Raw genomic sequence first — 16,925 nt, forward strand, 5'->3', positions numbered from 1 at the left:
CTTACGCTGACAACAATTTAAGAGGTATTAGTAAAGTCAGAGATCACATCACAACAGCTTGTTACACTGAATGGAAAGTGGAGAAGTAGATATGGATACTGAAATAGAGACACCATTTTTAAATGTTTAAAAGGGAAGAAGAAATGGGTAAAAGGAGGGGTGCTAACCTTCATCACTCCACATTCTCTTCCTGGAAAATGGGCTTGAATGTATTCATGTATAAATCTTTATCCACAGGTCAGACTTCACTCCTGAGATTCAAACTTAGATTTACCTATCACATTTTATGTTTGAGTTTCTATTAAGCATCTCAAAGTCAATACACACCAAACAATTCATCATCTCCCTCTGTAAACTTAGTCCATCTTCTGTATTCTCTGTCTCAGTGGCTCATTTATCAAACATCCATTTGAAAAGAGGAACTCCTTGAGAACAGGAATTATCCATGACTACTCTCATTCTCTCAAAAAATTAAGTATTTTTCAAATAAACACCTTCTACTATTTATTACTAATGCTATTCCCTAGCTAGGCACCCACTATCTTTTTCCAAAATTCTAACAACTTTCTAAGTGGTTGATTTATTTCCCTCAATTTATCCACTACAAACCCAGCCTCCCTACACCAATAGTGATCTACCCCAAAAGAAATCCAACTGTGTCACCCTCTTGTTTAAAATCTCCAATGGCTTTGTATCACACAGGAATAAGTACTGGTTCCATAAAATGATATGCAAGGCTTCACATTCTAGATTCACCATTAGCCAGCCCTTGTAGAAAGTGGAACCTACAGGTTCTGGTTCCAAAATTACCTACACCAGTAGATAGACCCACAGGCTCCTGCACCAGTGAGGGAATTCCAAAATTCTTTCATAAGGTTTCCAAGATCAAAGTTATTTTCAAAATAATACTGTAACATTATTTGCCTTTCTCGTTGTATTGGCATTTACACTAAAGTCATATACAAAAAAACACGGCAGGTAAAGGTGCTGGTATCTGAGCTCTGAACAAGGCAGTGGAACCAAAATGTACTAATGATGATTGTGCTCCTCACTGTCAGGCACTCACAAAAAGAAAAGAAAAATGTGGTAAAAGAGTTAAATTACTAATTTTACTAAGTTTCAACCTTTCAGACTGTGGCCTTTGTACTGTTCTCAGTCATGAAGGCACAAGGACACAGGGGCCCTTCTGCACACTGAAGTACATGTGTCTGAGGGATGAGCTGAAGGAACCACTTTCTTTATGAAATACCATTTTGCTTGAAAGAATAAAAGACAAGCCATGGTTACAGACTTGAGTATTTGGCAGATACTTTCTTGAAAATTAAAAGAAGTAAACCTGTTACTTCAGTATTGTCATCAGTGATAAAGTTTGAGCTTTCGAGCTAGTATAAAGATTTTGGAGAACTTGTGGCTGCCCTTGTCACATTGACAGCTTCCCAACACACCTTTCTGAGAGACTGGAGGCAATGTGATTTGTTGATCTGCTACTGGGAAATGTGCTAACATTTAGACAACTGGCATAACTTACTGAACACATATTTTCCAAATGACAAATGCATATTACAACTTATGCATAGGTTAAAAAATTCATTCAAGTAAAAGACCAAGAGACTGTAACAGAGTATGCAATTTCATTAATCTTGTTTCAGATTGCACCTTGCAACTATCTTGAAGAAACTAGCATTTAAATAGTTTTGGTGTAGCCACAATTATCTAAGACTGCTATACATCTAACTATGTATAGAGAGAGGCTGGATTTTCTTCATTTACTTCAAATAAAATAATGCATGGCAGTAATCCAACTGTCTTCTATTAAGCCAGCAGACAGATTTACATATGGGCATATTACTATATGGCAATATTATTATTTTTAAGTGAATTAATAAATAAGTACTTAATTTTTTCTCAACTGAATTTCTAATACATTTACATAACTTAAATAATGTAATTTTTATATTGTAATTTATATAATAAGAGCTCCTGAGATACTGAACAGTTTTTAAAAGTATAAAGGAGTTGAGAAAAAGTTATAGAATCTCAGAAGCAAGTGAGTCTGCAGTTCAGTCTATTTTCCATCCATTCATACAATATGTAGAATTTCTTATTTCCTTCTTTAAAAAAAAAATATTTTATTTATTTTTTTTATTTGAGAGAGTGCACCCAATCCACAGGAGAAACAGAGGAAGAGGAACAAGCAGACTGCACTGAGCAAGGGACCTGACGCTGGGCTTGATCCCATGACCCCGAGATCACGACCTGAGCCAAAATCAAGAGCTGGATGCTTAATTGACTGAGCCACCCAGGTGCCCCCTTATTTCCTTTTCGATACAGCATCATATGTATCTTTCTATTCTAGCACTTAATAAGATTCCTATTATCTCATGAATATAAGAATTCAAGACTATAATGAATACACTGACTCACTGAATCACTGAATAAAATCAGTGAAAGAAAATATAAACCAGTATATGGAAATATAAAAAACAGATACAAATCAGCACTTCCTACTCTTCTTCAAAATGGTCTATCACACACTACATTTAAATATATTATGTATATTTCGTTGATCATGCTCAGTATATTAACCTAAGCTTCTTGGCACCCTGGACCATGTCTATTACTTAGTATTTGTTCCAACATTTAGTCCAAGAACATGGATTCTCTGAACATTTTACACTCAACAACTCATCTCAGTTAAACTTTGACTAAACCTTATTAAAAATTTGGTGATGAAAATAAAAAGAGAGACCAAAAAAACAGACTTTTAGAGAATAAACTGGTAGTTATCAGAGAGAGATGGGCAGGGGGAATAGGTGAAACAGGCTGGGGATTTAGAAGTACATTTATCATGATGATCACTGAATAATGTATAGAATTGTTGAATTACTATATTATATATCTGAAACTAATATAATTGTATGCTAAGTATATTGGAATTACAAAAAAAGTTGGTGTTTAGGACAGCACATGCCTCCTTCAAATAAAATACCACTTTAAATGCTCAGTGTGCTTAAAAAGAAATTAAATTCTGACTAGAAAGTGTCTCAATAATTGCTCTTATTAAGTATAATATATAGGCAGCACACTTATATTTTTAGGTAAGAGACACAGCAACCAAAGATAAATGATGAGATCAGGCGCGTTCAGGGTGGTATGGCCATAGACAACCAAAGATAAATGAAATGCCCAAAGAATTTCTAGATTTTATATTAATCATTAACTTCAATGTCTACCACCTTTAGCCTAAGTCAAATGAAAACAAGTAAAACAAAAATGTTTCATTCAGTTCCTTTAGGTCTGCAGAGAAGGAACAGAAGCCAGAAAAATAGAGCTAGTTAACTTACCCCAGCTAAACAAAAAAAACTATGAAGCAAGTTATAACTTTCCTCTAACTTACACTTATCCAATGTAGTAATCAAATTGCTTTTTCACTTACTTTTGCCACACCTTCTCTCCCAGGTGTACACTTTTGTAATGAACAGTGAGATGATCCCTACGACCAAAACATTTTCCACATTCTTCACACTGATGAGCCTTCTCACCTTAAAGACCCAAATATTTTGATTATAATATGCACTTCACTTTTACCTCCAGAAATATTATCAAACAGTAAGATAACATAGTGGGAAATATAACAGAAAAGTAAAGCCACCCTTTATTCTGGGCTATTTGCTTTATATTCTTAATCAAATATCTTTCTTCAGTGAATCTATGCTTATTTTCATGGATGTGAGCCCTTTTCCCTCACTTGGAAAATAAACCACTTGGATTTTTGCTGTAGATTTCAAATCTTACGTTTCAACATAACACAGCAAAATAAATGAAATTACTTCAAACCTCAGTAACTTTCTGGGAGTAGAGTAGGTCTATATGTCAAACACTTCAAATGAAAATATAATGAATCAAGAAGAGGCTGTTTTACTGTTGATAAAAAGGACCTGAACATTTTCAGATCTTTGCTGTATTTTTTTTTAAGGATTTCATTTATTTATTTGAGAGAGACAGTGAGCAAGAGAGCACAAGCAGGATGGAGGAGTAGGAGGAGAGAGAGAAGCAGACTCCCCATTGAACAGGGAGACCGACAAGGGGCTCAATCCCAGGACCCTGGGATCACGACCTGAGCTGAACGTAGATGCTTAACCAACTGAGCCACTCTGGCACCCCTCTTTGTACTTCATTTTTAAAGTATTTTTTATCTGTGGGGATTTCACACATTTATTTGTAATGAGCCAAAATATAAATATGATGTAAAATTCCAGATGAGTCCCACTTCTCATCTCTATTCTTATATTCAGTTACAAAGGCTTGCCTTTAAAAACCACTGTCTTAACTTAATCCAGTATGCAATTAAAGCATGTGATCTCTAGAATTAGGAATTTAGAATTCTCCTCCTGAAAATGAAAATGTGTAATTTCAGTGAAAATGTCACCAGACTGTTAGCATCTCTTAAAAGTATTGATAACAACTGCACCCTGCAACCTCACTGAGATCATGTAAGAAAATAATTAAAATAATAAATAATAAATAAAAATAATTTTCATACTTTATATTTAGATTATGTTTATAATAATAATAATCACCTGTTCTACTGTGCTCATAGATGGCTCCTTCCCATTATTGTGCTCATATAGTTGACTTTCTAAGCACTTCCTGAACGTCAATCCAGAGGAAAATATTGAAAGAAAGCCCCAGAATATAAAAATTATAAATATGGTATAAAGATCTGAAACTGATCAGGATTATTAAGGTACTCTTTTCCAAAAACAGGGTTTTAAAAATTCCTATTACATAAACTTTAAAACCCAACTATAATCATTTCTCTTCAAATACATTTTGCTAACCAATTATTACAGACATCCACATAATATATAAAATGCAAATTTTGAGAATTTGATTAAAATAAACATCAAAATATAGTCTATAGTCATAACAGGTAACCAAATGATTAAAATTACAGTGAACAAAAACAAAATTATGTTCCTTTCAGATATTTAAAAAAAAGTTTTCAGAATCAGCATTATCAATGATAAATTATCAAAATGATAGCCAACATAAGCATGATGTAGTATGTTCTCTAGTAGGTTCTTTTTCAAGGATTTTGTAAACATCATTACAAAGTACCTGAATGTATTTTTTTGTGCTTTGTAAGATGGTCATGACGGATGAACGTTTTCCCACATTCATCACATTCATATCTTTTATCATCGTGATGTACTCGTAAGTGAAGTCTATAAAGAAAAAAAAGTTGAAGACCATAAAAACTGGTGACACCAAAGGAAAAATCTTGATTAACTCTAACTAAGGGAAACTGGGTTGTATACTCACCTATCTTCATACATTATTTGCTCCACTTCTATGACTTTCATCTTTCCCCACTCTCTTACTACCTAACTCTGGGGTTTCTACTCATCTCTTTCAAAAAATGAAACACCTCAACATCTGCACATACACTATGTCTCCAAGACCTTCCTTCCTGACCTAGATCCTCAATCTACTTCACTGAACATACTAAATGTCTAGGGTCACTATCTGACTGATGGAGTTTCAGAGACAGCAGAAGTAGGAATGAGCCGGGAGGAATCAGAATCAGACAAATGGGTAAGTGACTTACACTCATGATATAGCAAATAATTAAGAATTAACCCTTCTCTTTACAACTGATACCACTTACAAATCAACACATGAGAATTTAGTAAATTTTATAAGTAATGAACTTTCTGACAATTACATTTTGTTACTTTTTTCACACTAATCACTTTGGTTGTAGTTCATTTTATAGTCATTTTATAGTGTAGTTCATTTTATAGTCACCCAAAGATAGATTATAAAAGGTTTAAATTATTAAAATTCAATTAACTTGAATTATTTTTAGCACCATAATCCTCCACCTATAAATATCCCAGTGAAATGAATAACTTTCCCATTCAAGTTGCCAAAACAGATATTGATTCCATAACAAAAGATGTAGTTCATCTACATCTAACTACATGTAAAATTAAAAAATTTTTTTAAAAAGAGGTAAATAATAAGTGAAAGTGCAAACATTAAAGCCTTAAGATTAAAAGCCCCAAGAGCATTATTAAACCTGTAAAATGTACACATGTTTCACAGAAGGTAGTTAATTATTTATTCAGGAAAAAGTCAACTTTTCATAGACTGGAAATGTGGTCTGGTATTCAGCTATTAAAAACAGTTAGACAGGTTACAACTAATACACAGAAGATTTTCCAACATTTAGAGTCTTAGAGTTTTCAATTTTGCCATATTTCATACTGAAATATTTTCAGATGATCAAGAGTAATGAAATATACTAAGGTTAGAATATCAGAGTTTTAATGAGCTTTGATTCAAAGAAAAGTAATGCAATACACATTTAAATGACAGTTACTTGGACAGTAAAGCATTTAGCAAACTTGGTGATGAAATATTTAATATTTTGCACTATAGAATAAAAGACTATTAAAAGTTGTAATGTTGGGGAAAGTCTGTAAGTAAAGTTTTTTGCATAACTTTATTTATTGTAAGTGCTAAGAAATGTTTTAATTCAACAAACAACTAATGCAATGATAAAATGGAATTACAATAATTTATCTTACCTAATATAGGGGGAAAATGGCTTGACTTACCTGTATGAACTTCCATGACGGAAACTTTGCCCACAGATACTACACAGATGAGGTTTTTCTCCACTGTGGATTCTCAAATGTTCTTTCAAAGTAGTCCTGTGTTAAAAAAAATATACATTTATCTAAAGACATCTATTGTCAATATTTATATTAAGGAGGTTTCAGGGATGTCTGGGTGGCTCCGTCACTTAAGCATCGGACTCCTGATTTCAGCTCAGGTCATGATCTCAGGGTTGTGAGACCAAGCCCTGCATAGGGCTCCATGCTGAGTGTGGAGCTTCCTTAAGATTCTCTCTCTCTCCCTCTTTCTCTGCCCCTACCCCTGCTTTCATTCTCTCTCAGGCACGATTTTCAGAAAGCTTACTAGAAAGATATTCAAGCTAACAGATCTTATGTCAATTTTCCCTTTCTCCTATAGTATTTTCGCTTTTTATTAGGTTAGTCTCACCAGTGCATAATCATGCCTGTTTTGTCTCTTTCCTTTAAAAACACATACACATACACAAAATTAACTTTGGCTTCCTTTGCCACCAACTTAAGCAGCTATCAAGAAGTACAACAAAAGGGGCGCCTAGATGGCTCAGTGGGTTAAGCCTCTGTTTTCGGCTCAGGTCGTGCGTGATCCCAGGGTCCTGGGATCCAGCCCCACATTGGACTCTCTGTTCTGCAGGGAGCCTGATTCCCCCTCTCTCTCTGCCTGCCTCTTTGCCTACTTGTGATATCTCTGTCAAATAAATGAATAAAATCGTTAAAAAAAAAGTACAATAAAAAATGCTCAACTGTACTACTGCGTTAGGTAAAGCTGATGTGAATTTTAGCAGAGAGAATTTAATAATATATAAACAATCCAGTTTATCAGTACCATTCCTTTCAAATATGTGCTCAGTAATCTGTGAAAAGAATGTTTTAGGGCAAAGGAAGCTTTACAAGTCCTTGTAACTTCCAGATGCCAATGTGAAAAAGAACAACCATATAAAGAATTCAATTACTGTCATTCCTAAATCCTCCAGCCCTACTAACCTGGGATGGACTTGTTAAAATAAAAAACAGAGATTAGCCTTGAAAATTCCCTGAGCAGACAAGTCCCACAAACAAAGCCTAACGTAGCTTATTTTGCAAGGGTAACTTGTGCTGGGTCATTTGTTTACGCCTCTGAAAACCATAGGCAAAACCTAAACCCTTTCCCAAGGCTGATGTGAGGTAACCATTAACCCATTCCCTATCACTTAAGAAACTCCTGATGTCACAACCAACCACTGTAAAGAATAATCAGTCACTGCTTTCTCACTGTATAAGCTGCATAAAACAACATACCTGAGTCTCATTCTGTGTTTTGGTTGGAGTGTTCCTGGTTTGCAAACTCTCTTTTTATAGATGCACAATAAGGTTTTACTAATTACTACTTTGGTGATGCACTGGTTTTACTTCTGTTACTTCTGAACAGGGTATTGTCCAACCATTGCTGCTCCAAACACACAGCTAGCATTTCCTATAGTTCTAACACTCAGAAATTTCCTTCATATGTAAAGTTCTGAGTAAGGACAGCGAAGTTATTTTGGGAGGAAAGACAGTAAAAGGCAATGTGTCTGACTTTGGCAGGCTTTTTACTGTTTCTACTACTTGCATTTATTTTAATCCCACATCTAGTTAGTATTAAGGCTGAACCTGAAATGAAGGCAGATCTATGCCAGTAGATGGTGCTCTTCTACAAGGCCCACTTGACAGGAGCATCTGCAGGTATATTCTGCTTTGTAGAAATTATCCCTAGAACTATTCCAGACTCCTACCTATTAGGTAATTAAAAGTGAAAAGATAGAGTGCTTTAATTTTTGGTTTGCTTTTTGTTTTATAGAAAGACTTTTAAGAAAAAAGAATGTATAATGCATAAAATGAACTATATCCATCTGTAAGTTTTCATGTAAATATAGCATACTGATTTTCCTATTTTACCATCATATCAATTTGGTATTTTAAGATAGTGGCACTTCTAATGTTTTAAAATTATGGAACTCTCATTTAATGAAGGCTATAAAATGTATACATATTTTTAAAAGACATCTATTATTACACTTCAATGCAGGATGAGGCCTAGAACATTGTTATACCTTCGAATGCCTCTACATATTCCTCCTTGATTTCTCAGAGATAACTATTTACGTTAACCATTCCCTTTCTTCTTTGTTTTACTACCTAGCAGTATATATATACTACGTATTTTTGAAAAACAGTAGCAAGCACAAATCTAACAATATTGCTACTATTAGGTAAAGAGCCTACAGAAATAGTACGAACAGTGTCTCTGTATCAAAGTCTGGCTGTAGCTTGCCTGAGCATTGGCAAAAGCCCTTTCCAACATGTCAGCAGGTAAGGTCAAAAAATGAATACTGGAAAAGAGGGTACATCACAATTAGAGCATCTGACTATCTAGAATGGATCAGGTACTAGAAGTCCGACAGAAATATAGCCAACGTAAATAGGCTGCTGTATATATTTTGCTTCTAAGCTTACTATGAACTACGTCTAATTTTCAGAGACAGGTTGAAAAAGAACATTTCTGTGAAATGAAACAAGTATGGTTAAATCAAGAAGCAAGGAATAAATACAATAGTAGGAACCTCATTAGCATGCACATACTATACAGTGGCAGAATACAGGTGACAATTTGAATCAGGGAGAAGGAAATGGGGAACTGCTATTCATTGGGTACTTTCAGTTGCACAAGATGGGTAAATTCTAGAGGCCTGCTGTACAACATTATGCCATAACACAATAATAATACTCTATTAGTAACTTAATACTATATTATAACTTAGTAACAATACTGTATTGTACACTTAAACATTTGTTAAGAGGGTAGACCTCATGTCAAATGTTCTTACCACAGAAAATAAAAAATAAATTTTGGGATCAGACCTACTCTCGCATTTTGTCCCCTATTTAAAAGAGGCACATGCCAGCAGGGATCTTAGCAATGACAACTTCAGTCTGTTCCATGGCATTACTACTACTAGTGTGGGCTGACTTCCCATTGTTACACATGTTGCCCATCTGACAACTTGGAAACTTCATGCACCATCCTCCTATGAATTCCCTTTGCCTCTTTTCAGGATTAGAATTTCTATCTCCTGAAGCCCTGGTCTTCCTCTTCATCGGTTTATGTTCTCATTCTGGTGAATGAGAATTCAGCTGCTTCACGAGAAGGAATACATCAAAGGCCACTTTCTGATGTCACAAAAAATGTCTTAATAATCCTCAGACCTGATTGTCAGTTTGACTAAGAACAGAATTCTAGCTGGAAATAAGCTTCTTTAAGAATCTTCAAAGTCGGGGGGGTGCCTCAGTGGCTCATGGGTTAAAGCTCAGGTCAGGATCTCAGGGTCCTGGGATTGAGCCCCACATTGCATCAGGCTCTCTGCTCAGCAGGGAGCCTGTTCCCTAACCCCCACCCTCTCTCCCCCTGCTTCTCTGCCTACTTATGATCTCTGTCAAATTAATAAATAAAATCTTAAAAAAAAAAAAAAAAAGAATCTTCAAAGTTGGGGCGCCTGGGTGGTTCAGTGGGTTAAAGCCTCAGCCTTTGGCTCAGGTCATGATGATCCCAGGATCCTGGGATCAGGCCCCACATCCGGCTCTCTGCTCAGTGGGGAGTCTGCTTCCCCTCTCTCTCTGCCTGCCTCTCTGCCTACCTGTGATCTCTCTCTACCAAATAAATAAATAAAATATTAAAAAAAAGAAAATCTTCAAAGTAACACTGTATCATCTTATTTCTAGTGTTGCTGTTCAGGGAGATGTCTAAGTAATTCTAATTCGTAACTCAGTATATGTAACTTTTTTCCCCTGAACAATTAGAAGCATATAGAAGCTTCACTTTGTCCCCAGTGTTCTGAAATACCACAGTGATGTATCTGGAAGTAGGTTTATTTTCATCTGATGCCCTAAGCATTTGATGGATAATTTTAGTCTGGCAACACATGTCCTTCAGTTTTGGGAAATTATCTTGAATTATTCAGTGACGATTTTTCCCTTGCTATTTTCATTGTTTGCTCTTTCTTTCTGGACCTCTTGACTGTTCTCTAATCCTTATTTTACAATTGTTTAACTTTTTGTTCTTTATCTTTTGGGAGATTCCCTCAACTTTGTTCTTTAATTCTTTGTTCTTCAATCCATTAAGGTCTTCACTTTGTCTATTATGCCTTGAATGTCAGAGAGCTCTGATCTGTTACAGCATCCTGTTCTTGTCGAATGGATTCTAGATCTTCAACTAAGGCTATTCATAATATGAATATTTTTCTCATGAAGCGCCCAGTTGTTTACTTATTTCCTTGCAAGTTTTCTTCTTTCTGAATAATCTGTTTCCTTCAAGGTTTTTTTTTTTTCTTCTTCTTCCTGACTATGTTAGAACCTAGCTTCCATGTTAAATGTTTTCCTTCTGTGTTTAACTCTTCTATCTGTCTGTGACTATGTGTGATAGACTAAAATGCAGACGGCACAATAAAAGAGCATGCAGGAGTGGGCCTTGATGACTAGGCTTCACAGTAGGTGACCAGAGTGTACTATTTGTTAGGGAATATATTTGCCCTTTGGTTTTTCAGATTGTCAGGGGGCTAAAATCTAAAGATTGCCTGGGGGCTAAAATCTAAAATCCAAAATCTCAGCAGGGATAAGGCCTGGGACTCACTGCTTTCAGCATTCAGAATACATTCATCATGTAACAACACTGTATCTTTTAAGTTGGGATAGGGGTAGGTGCTCAGCAGCAATGACCTGTATGGGTGGCAGAAGAAAATCCAAATAATCTAACTTCTAAGAAGTTTTTACTCTAGTGTTCCCTGTTCTGCCTCTCCTTTGCCCTCGTTCCAGATGTACCTGATATTGCCCACTCCTATACCTTTAGTGGATTCTATGATGTAAACCATGTTCTTGATTTCTCCAATGCCACCTTAGGATTTATTTTCTTAGATCTGCTAAGTCAGTTTCCACTGATCAATCTGCTTTCTAGCTTCCAATCTGTGTTACTCTTGTCACACTTCTGTTCTGTTCTCCCTGTCTTTGTAGCTTACTGTCTTTTAAGTGAGTCTACCAGTCAATAACCTTTAACGTAGTTTTAGTGGGGTTTCAGAAAGAGACAAAGTGATATCTATGTGAAATGTATCATCTAGGGGCACCTAGGTGGCTCAGTTGGTTAAGCCTCTGCCTTTGACTCAGGTCATGATCTCAGGGTCCTGGAATTGAGCCCTGCATCAGGCTCTCTGCTCAGCAGGGAACCTGCTTCCCTCTGTCTCTGCCTGTCTCTCTGCCTAACAGTGATCTTGCTCTGTCAAATAAATTAATAAAATCTTTAAAAAAAAGAAAAAATTTACCATCTAAACCTGCATATCCTTTCATACCAACTTCTATAGCATTTTATGTTATTTCTTCTTGTGTCCTTAAATTCCAAATTAAAGTATAATTTAAGTATATTTGGCCTTACCCTAATCCTTATAAACTATATTCATTAATTATTTCTATATAACGGGTACCAGGATTTTTCTGGGTGTATAGATAATTCCTCACCTTTCTCGTACTGATTTTCCACAGATAAAGCAAGTCCATTTTCTCTTTCCACCGTGGGTACATTCTATATGGCGTTTCAAATTTCCAGTGTCATTAAACTGGCGACCACATATATCACATGGAAAAGGACCTAAAAAGGAAAGAAAAGTGTATATTTAAAATTTAAAGAATAGATACTAAATTAAATTAAATAGGTATATTATGAATATTTATCTACCACTGTAAATTCATGTATTATAACACAATGCAGTTATTCACTTAATAGTTTTTTCTTCTCTTTAGATTGTTTATTCCTAAAAGTCAAGTTACAATCATACCTGTATGCCTAGAGCTGAGTTTAGGGTATGGCATCTAATATAATAAATGCTGTATAATCTAATGGGTCAATAACCTGAAATGGCCAATTCCTAGTTTGAAATCAGACTGGAACAAAGTAAAAAAGGTTACATATCAGATTTCTGGGAAAAGAAGGTACTGAGAAACTTTGGAAGAATAAACAAAGGACTTTAGAGAGTTCATAAACTGGAAATGAACTGCTGTTCCTCAAAAACACAAATTTTTAATGATGTTGCCTAGACTGAAAATATTGTAGATCTACTGTGAACTTTAATGAGAAATTAATCGTAACTGAAAAACGGGAAGAAAATGGCATTTGGAGACTGAAATTCAGAAGCATGTCTATAAGCAGAATTGTTCAGTAGCCGCAGTAGTTTTGGGGGAGTTTCAACATATTTTTGAGAGATGACCTCAAAATATATTAAGTATCTTTAACATATTCTCATTTAAAATCTCTAATATTTCATCTTCCATGAGGTCTGAGCCCTTTATTCATTTATTAACTAATTCAAGAAGTATTTATTGATTCTTAATTCATATCTAGCACCGGGTTAAGTAAAGTAGTGAGTGCTACGGAAAATCCCTCTACCTCCTCTTACAACCCTCTCCCACCCCAGAAAAAATTCCAAGAAGGTGGAAAAAAAGAGATTCTGTATTTGCACAGTTAAAAGATAAATAGATGAAGCAAATAAAAGTGAGATGAGTATATTATGGCAAGTGTATATTAGGCAAACAGTGAAATAATTGTATCTATTCCTGAAGGCTCCAGCTGGGTAAAGAAAGGAGCATTCTCTTTCATGTTCAGTTATCTACCAGTCCATCAAAGGAAATACTGATGTTCTTTCCCCTATATTAAATACCCAGTTTTGCATGCAGTTAAACCTCCTTGAACTTGTATTTATGAAGCTATGCTCAGAAATTAATAAATCAGTTTTCATGTCCTCTAAATAGGATAAAATTAGAAGATTTGACTTTAAAGCCAACTATGATTTTTATACTTATACACAGAGATATAGTAAATATTCTTCTACCCTAACTGTTCAGACTGTATTTCTTAGAAATTTCTCCCTCTGATTTATAGAATATATAATCCGAATGTATGTCCTTGAATAACCTAAAGCAGTAATACAAACAGCAGTAATTACACTGTCTGTAATACACAGTAATATACACGACCATCAGCATCAGCATCACCTGCAAACGTGTTAGAAATGCAGATTCTTGGCCCCCCTCAGACATGAACCACTCACCTAATATACAGTGATTCAAGTAAACAGAAGCATAGAGGTGTGATGTATGTATACATAAAATGTATATACTACATATTATATATATATATGTACAAATAGTATACATATATAAAACATATGCACATAGTTCTAATTCAACCACCTTTTCAGGAATGCCTTCTTCAGTAATTCTAACTGCTATCAGTTCAAGGATCTGCTTGTATAATTTTACTGATAGGAAAATAACTATTGTGCAAGATAAGTCACTTCAATTTATAAGTTCCAATACTTTATAAAATTTCTAAATTGAAACTAAATTTATACCTTAGGATATTCACTTGATAGTCTTATAATGTCTATGTATTTACTAAATGATACATTTAACAAATGTTGAAATAGAAAATCAGGAACAGAAAAAGGAAGTGGAAGCAACTATGTTAACCATAAAAATTACTATGTTTTGCATGTTTCTATAACAAGAGACAAAGATTACCTATGGTTTTCATCTCAAAAAGGAAGAAGCCCCCAATTCCCCAAAAGAAATTCTTTTTCCTAGAACTAATGTATAAAGAAATTTCTCACATGGAACATGCGATCATAAATATGTCTCTAAGTACAGTTCTAGTTAGTATAAAAACTGCTTCATATGATGGCTTCTTAGAAATGCTAAGATGAAATACTCTGATAGAACAACTTACTAAAGGCCAATCAAAAAGTACTAAGAAAATACTCTTCCCGCATACATGTCTCATATAATAAAATTGCAAAGACTAAAGGTTCCTTATAGCACAATTGTTCTACCTTTCCCAGACAAATTATTGCAAGGCTCTTTCAAATAAGTTTAAGACCCTACGTCACCGTAATTACCCACCTCTTGAGAATGTACTTCTCAATATCCCTCTTGAATGTGGTATTCAGAAATGAATGCAATATTCCAGATGAAATTAAAATCAGTGAGATAATTACCTCCCTGATTTTGAACAACAGATTTTTATTAATATAGTTTAAAACTATAGTGGTTTTTGTCAGCAATTTTCTTGGTTCAGATTGTGCCTAAAAACCTTCTGCTTTTAAGCCCATCTATAGAGGAGTTCGACTTCTGTACCGTTTTATAGTTCTGCAATCCTCAATGACTAAAAGTCAGATAATTCCCATGTTTATGACTTTGTATTTACTCTTAATTAATTTTAACTTAATTTATTTTAACCTTTTCTATAGCCCAAGATTTTTTTTACATTTTTATTTCCTGCCATATCAACTACCCCTGCCAGCTGTCATCCACAAATTTTTCATAAGCACAAAGTATATATTTTTATCTAAGTTGTCAATAAAAAAACATTGACTAGGACAGGCAAAAAGCTGCTTTCTGCTTGGAAGGCAGCTATGCTTACCACTATACCACCAAATGCTGCAAAGCAAACAGCCTCTACTTTGGACTAGAGTAATTCCTTATCAGTATTAACTGTCATAAATGTACCTAACTGTACTACCATCTAGCACACACTACCATCTAGCACACAAGTTTCCACCGTGGCCATAGCATTAGACAGAGGTTTCATCAAACACAATACGGAATTCCGCATATACTAGGTTCATTTCATTTCCTGAGAAATGAGTTTTTTCCAAAACAAAAATGCCTTATTCAAGCACTCACAGACCTATCCAACAATCAACTGTGAATAAAAATAGTTTATGACCACAGGTACATCTGCCACCAAAACAGAACTTAAACATAAACTTAAACATATTTAGTTGTCAGTTAGCAGGAACGCAACAAGACCAGTGTTCCTCCCAATTTATCTGACTTCCTTCTCCTACGTGGTTCAATAGCAGCAGGCTCCTCGAGCATTATGTGATAATCAATAATTACTATGACTGGGGTGCCTGGGTGGCTTAGTCTGTTGATATTGATCTTGACTCTTGATTTCAGCTCAGGTCATGATCTCGGATTTATGAAACTGAGCCGCATGTCAGGCATGCAGAGTCTGCTTGAGACTGTCTCCTTCGCCCTCTGCCTCTCCCTCCCGCAAAATTAATAAAATCTTAAAATTAAAAAAATAATTGCCATGACTGTTCTTAGGAAAAGTAATTTGCATATTACCCAGATGGAACTTTTCTTGATGCTTTAACCTTGCGAATCGTGATTTGAAATGTTCTTCACAATAGGTACACTTAAAAGGCTTATCTTGAGAATGTAGAATCATATGTTCCTCCAAGTGTGGTCTTCGAGTAAAAGATTTCTTACAAATCTAAAATAAAATGTACACAAAATGTAAGGGAACATGGATTAAAAATTAAAATACCACGCTCATGATGTAAAATAAACATATAAATTCAAGTATTAAAGAGAAATTGCTTCCAACAGAAAAGTTACCAAATGTATAATCAAATTCTCATTGTACAGAAAAAAATGCCTTGGAGGAATTATAGTGTGGGGTTATTTTAAATTTGTACTAAAGGTAGCTGAATTTCAACTCCATACATTTCTAACAGGCTAATTTCTAGGATTACACAGTAATCTCAGTATCTTAATTCTAGTCAGTGTTTCTAAAATCCATTAAATTTATATTTTAAATCACTTATATGTCATGAATAAAATGCTTTATTTTATTGTTGCCATATATTTAATTAGCCATAGGAATAAGAAACCACAGAAAAATAATTTTAGAATTTATCTCTTAAAGTAGTCAAAAGTAAGAGATACAGCTTTTTAAAGAAATCTGGCAGACATGAGATTTAAAAAGGGGGAGGTCAATGCAGGTTCATCATTGTAACAGATATACTGATGGGAGAATGCTGATAATGGGGGTGGCTATGCATTTGTGGAGACAGGGGGCATATGTAAAATCATTATACTTTCCTAAAAAAATATGCTATAAAACTCTTAAATGTTCTAAAAAAATAAAGTCTTAATTTTTTTTTTTTAATTAAAAGGGGGAGAGGAGAACGGGCTGCTAGGATGACAATGACAGCCACAATAATACAGTAATAGAGCATGTACTATACACCAGGCTCCATGCTAAAAAATTCATGGTTTATTTTACTTAATTCTCACAATAATCCTATGAGGTAGATATAATTATTATCATCATTTTACAGCTGAGGATGATGAAGCTTAGCAAGGAGAAGAAAGCAACTTATGTAGATCCAAATAGTTAATAATCAACTTTAATCCCTAGAA

The 16,925-nt window shown here is 34.7% G+C and overlaps 1 protein-coding gene across 2 annotated transcripts in view; it reads right to left on the bottom strand.

Moving 5' to 3' along the window:
• The window catches only part of ZBTB41 (zinc finger and BTB domain containing 41), a 49,318-nt gene that overhangs the window by 20,049 nt on the left and 12,344 nt on the right, over window positions 1–16,925 (bottom strand). For both annotated transcript variants that reach the window (XM_059145636.1, XM_059145637.1), the window contains exons 5-9: window positions 15,846–15,993; window positions 12,180–12,309; window positions 6,627–6,722; window positions 5,122–5,228; window positions 3,437–3,542 (exon numbers count right to left, since the gene is read on the bottom strand). In XM_059145636.1, the coding sequence (XP_059001619.1) occupies window positions 3,437–3,542; window positions 5,122–5,228; window positions 6,627–6,722; window positions 12,180–12,309; window positions 15,846–15,993 (587 nt within the window). The remainder of the gene's footprint in view (window positions 1–3,436; window positions 3,543–5,121; window positions 5,229–6,626; window positions 6,723–12,179; window positions 12,310–15,845; window positions 15,994–16,925) is intronic.

This window comes from Mustela lutreola, chromosome 14, assembly GCF_030435805.1.
Source record: "Mustela lutreola isolate mMusLut2 chromosome 14, mMusLut2.pri, whole genome shotgun sequence".
NCBI classification, from domain to species: Eukaryota; Metazoa; Chordata; class Mammalia; order Carnivora; family Mustelidae; genus Mustela; species Mustela lutreola.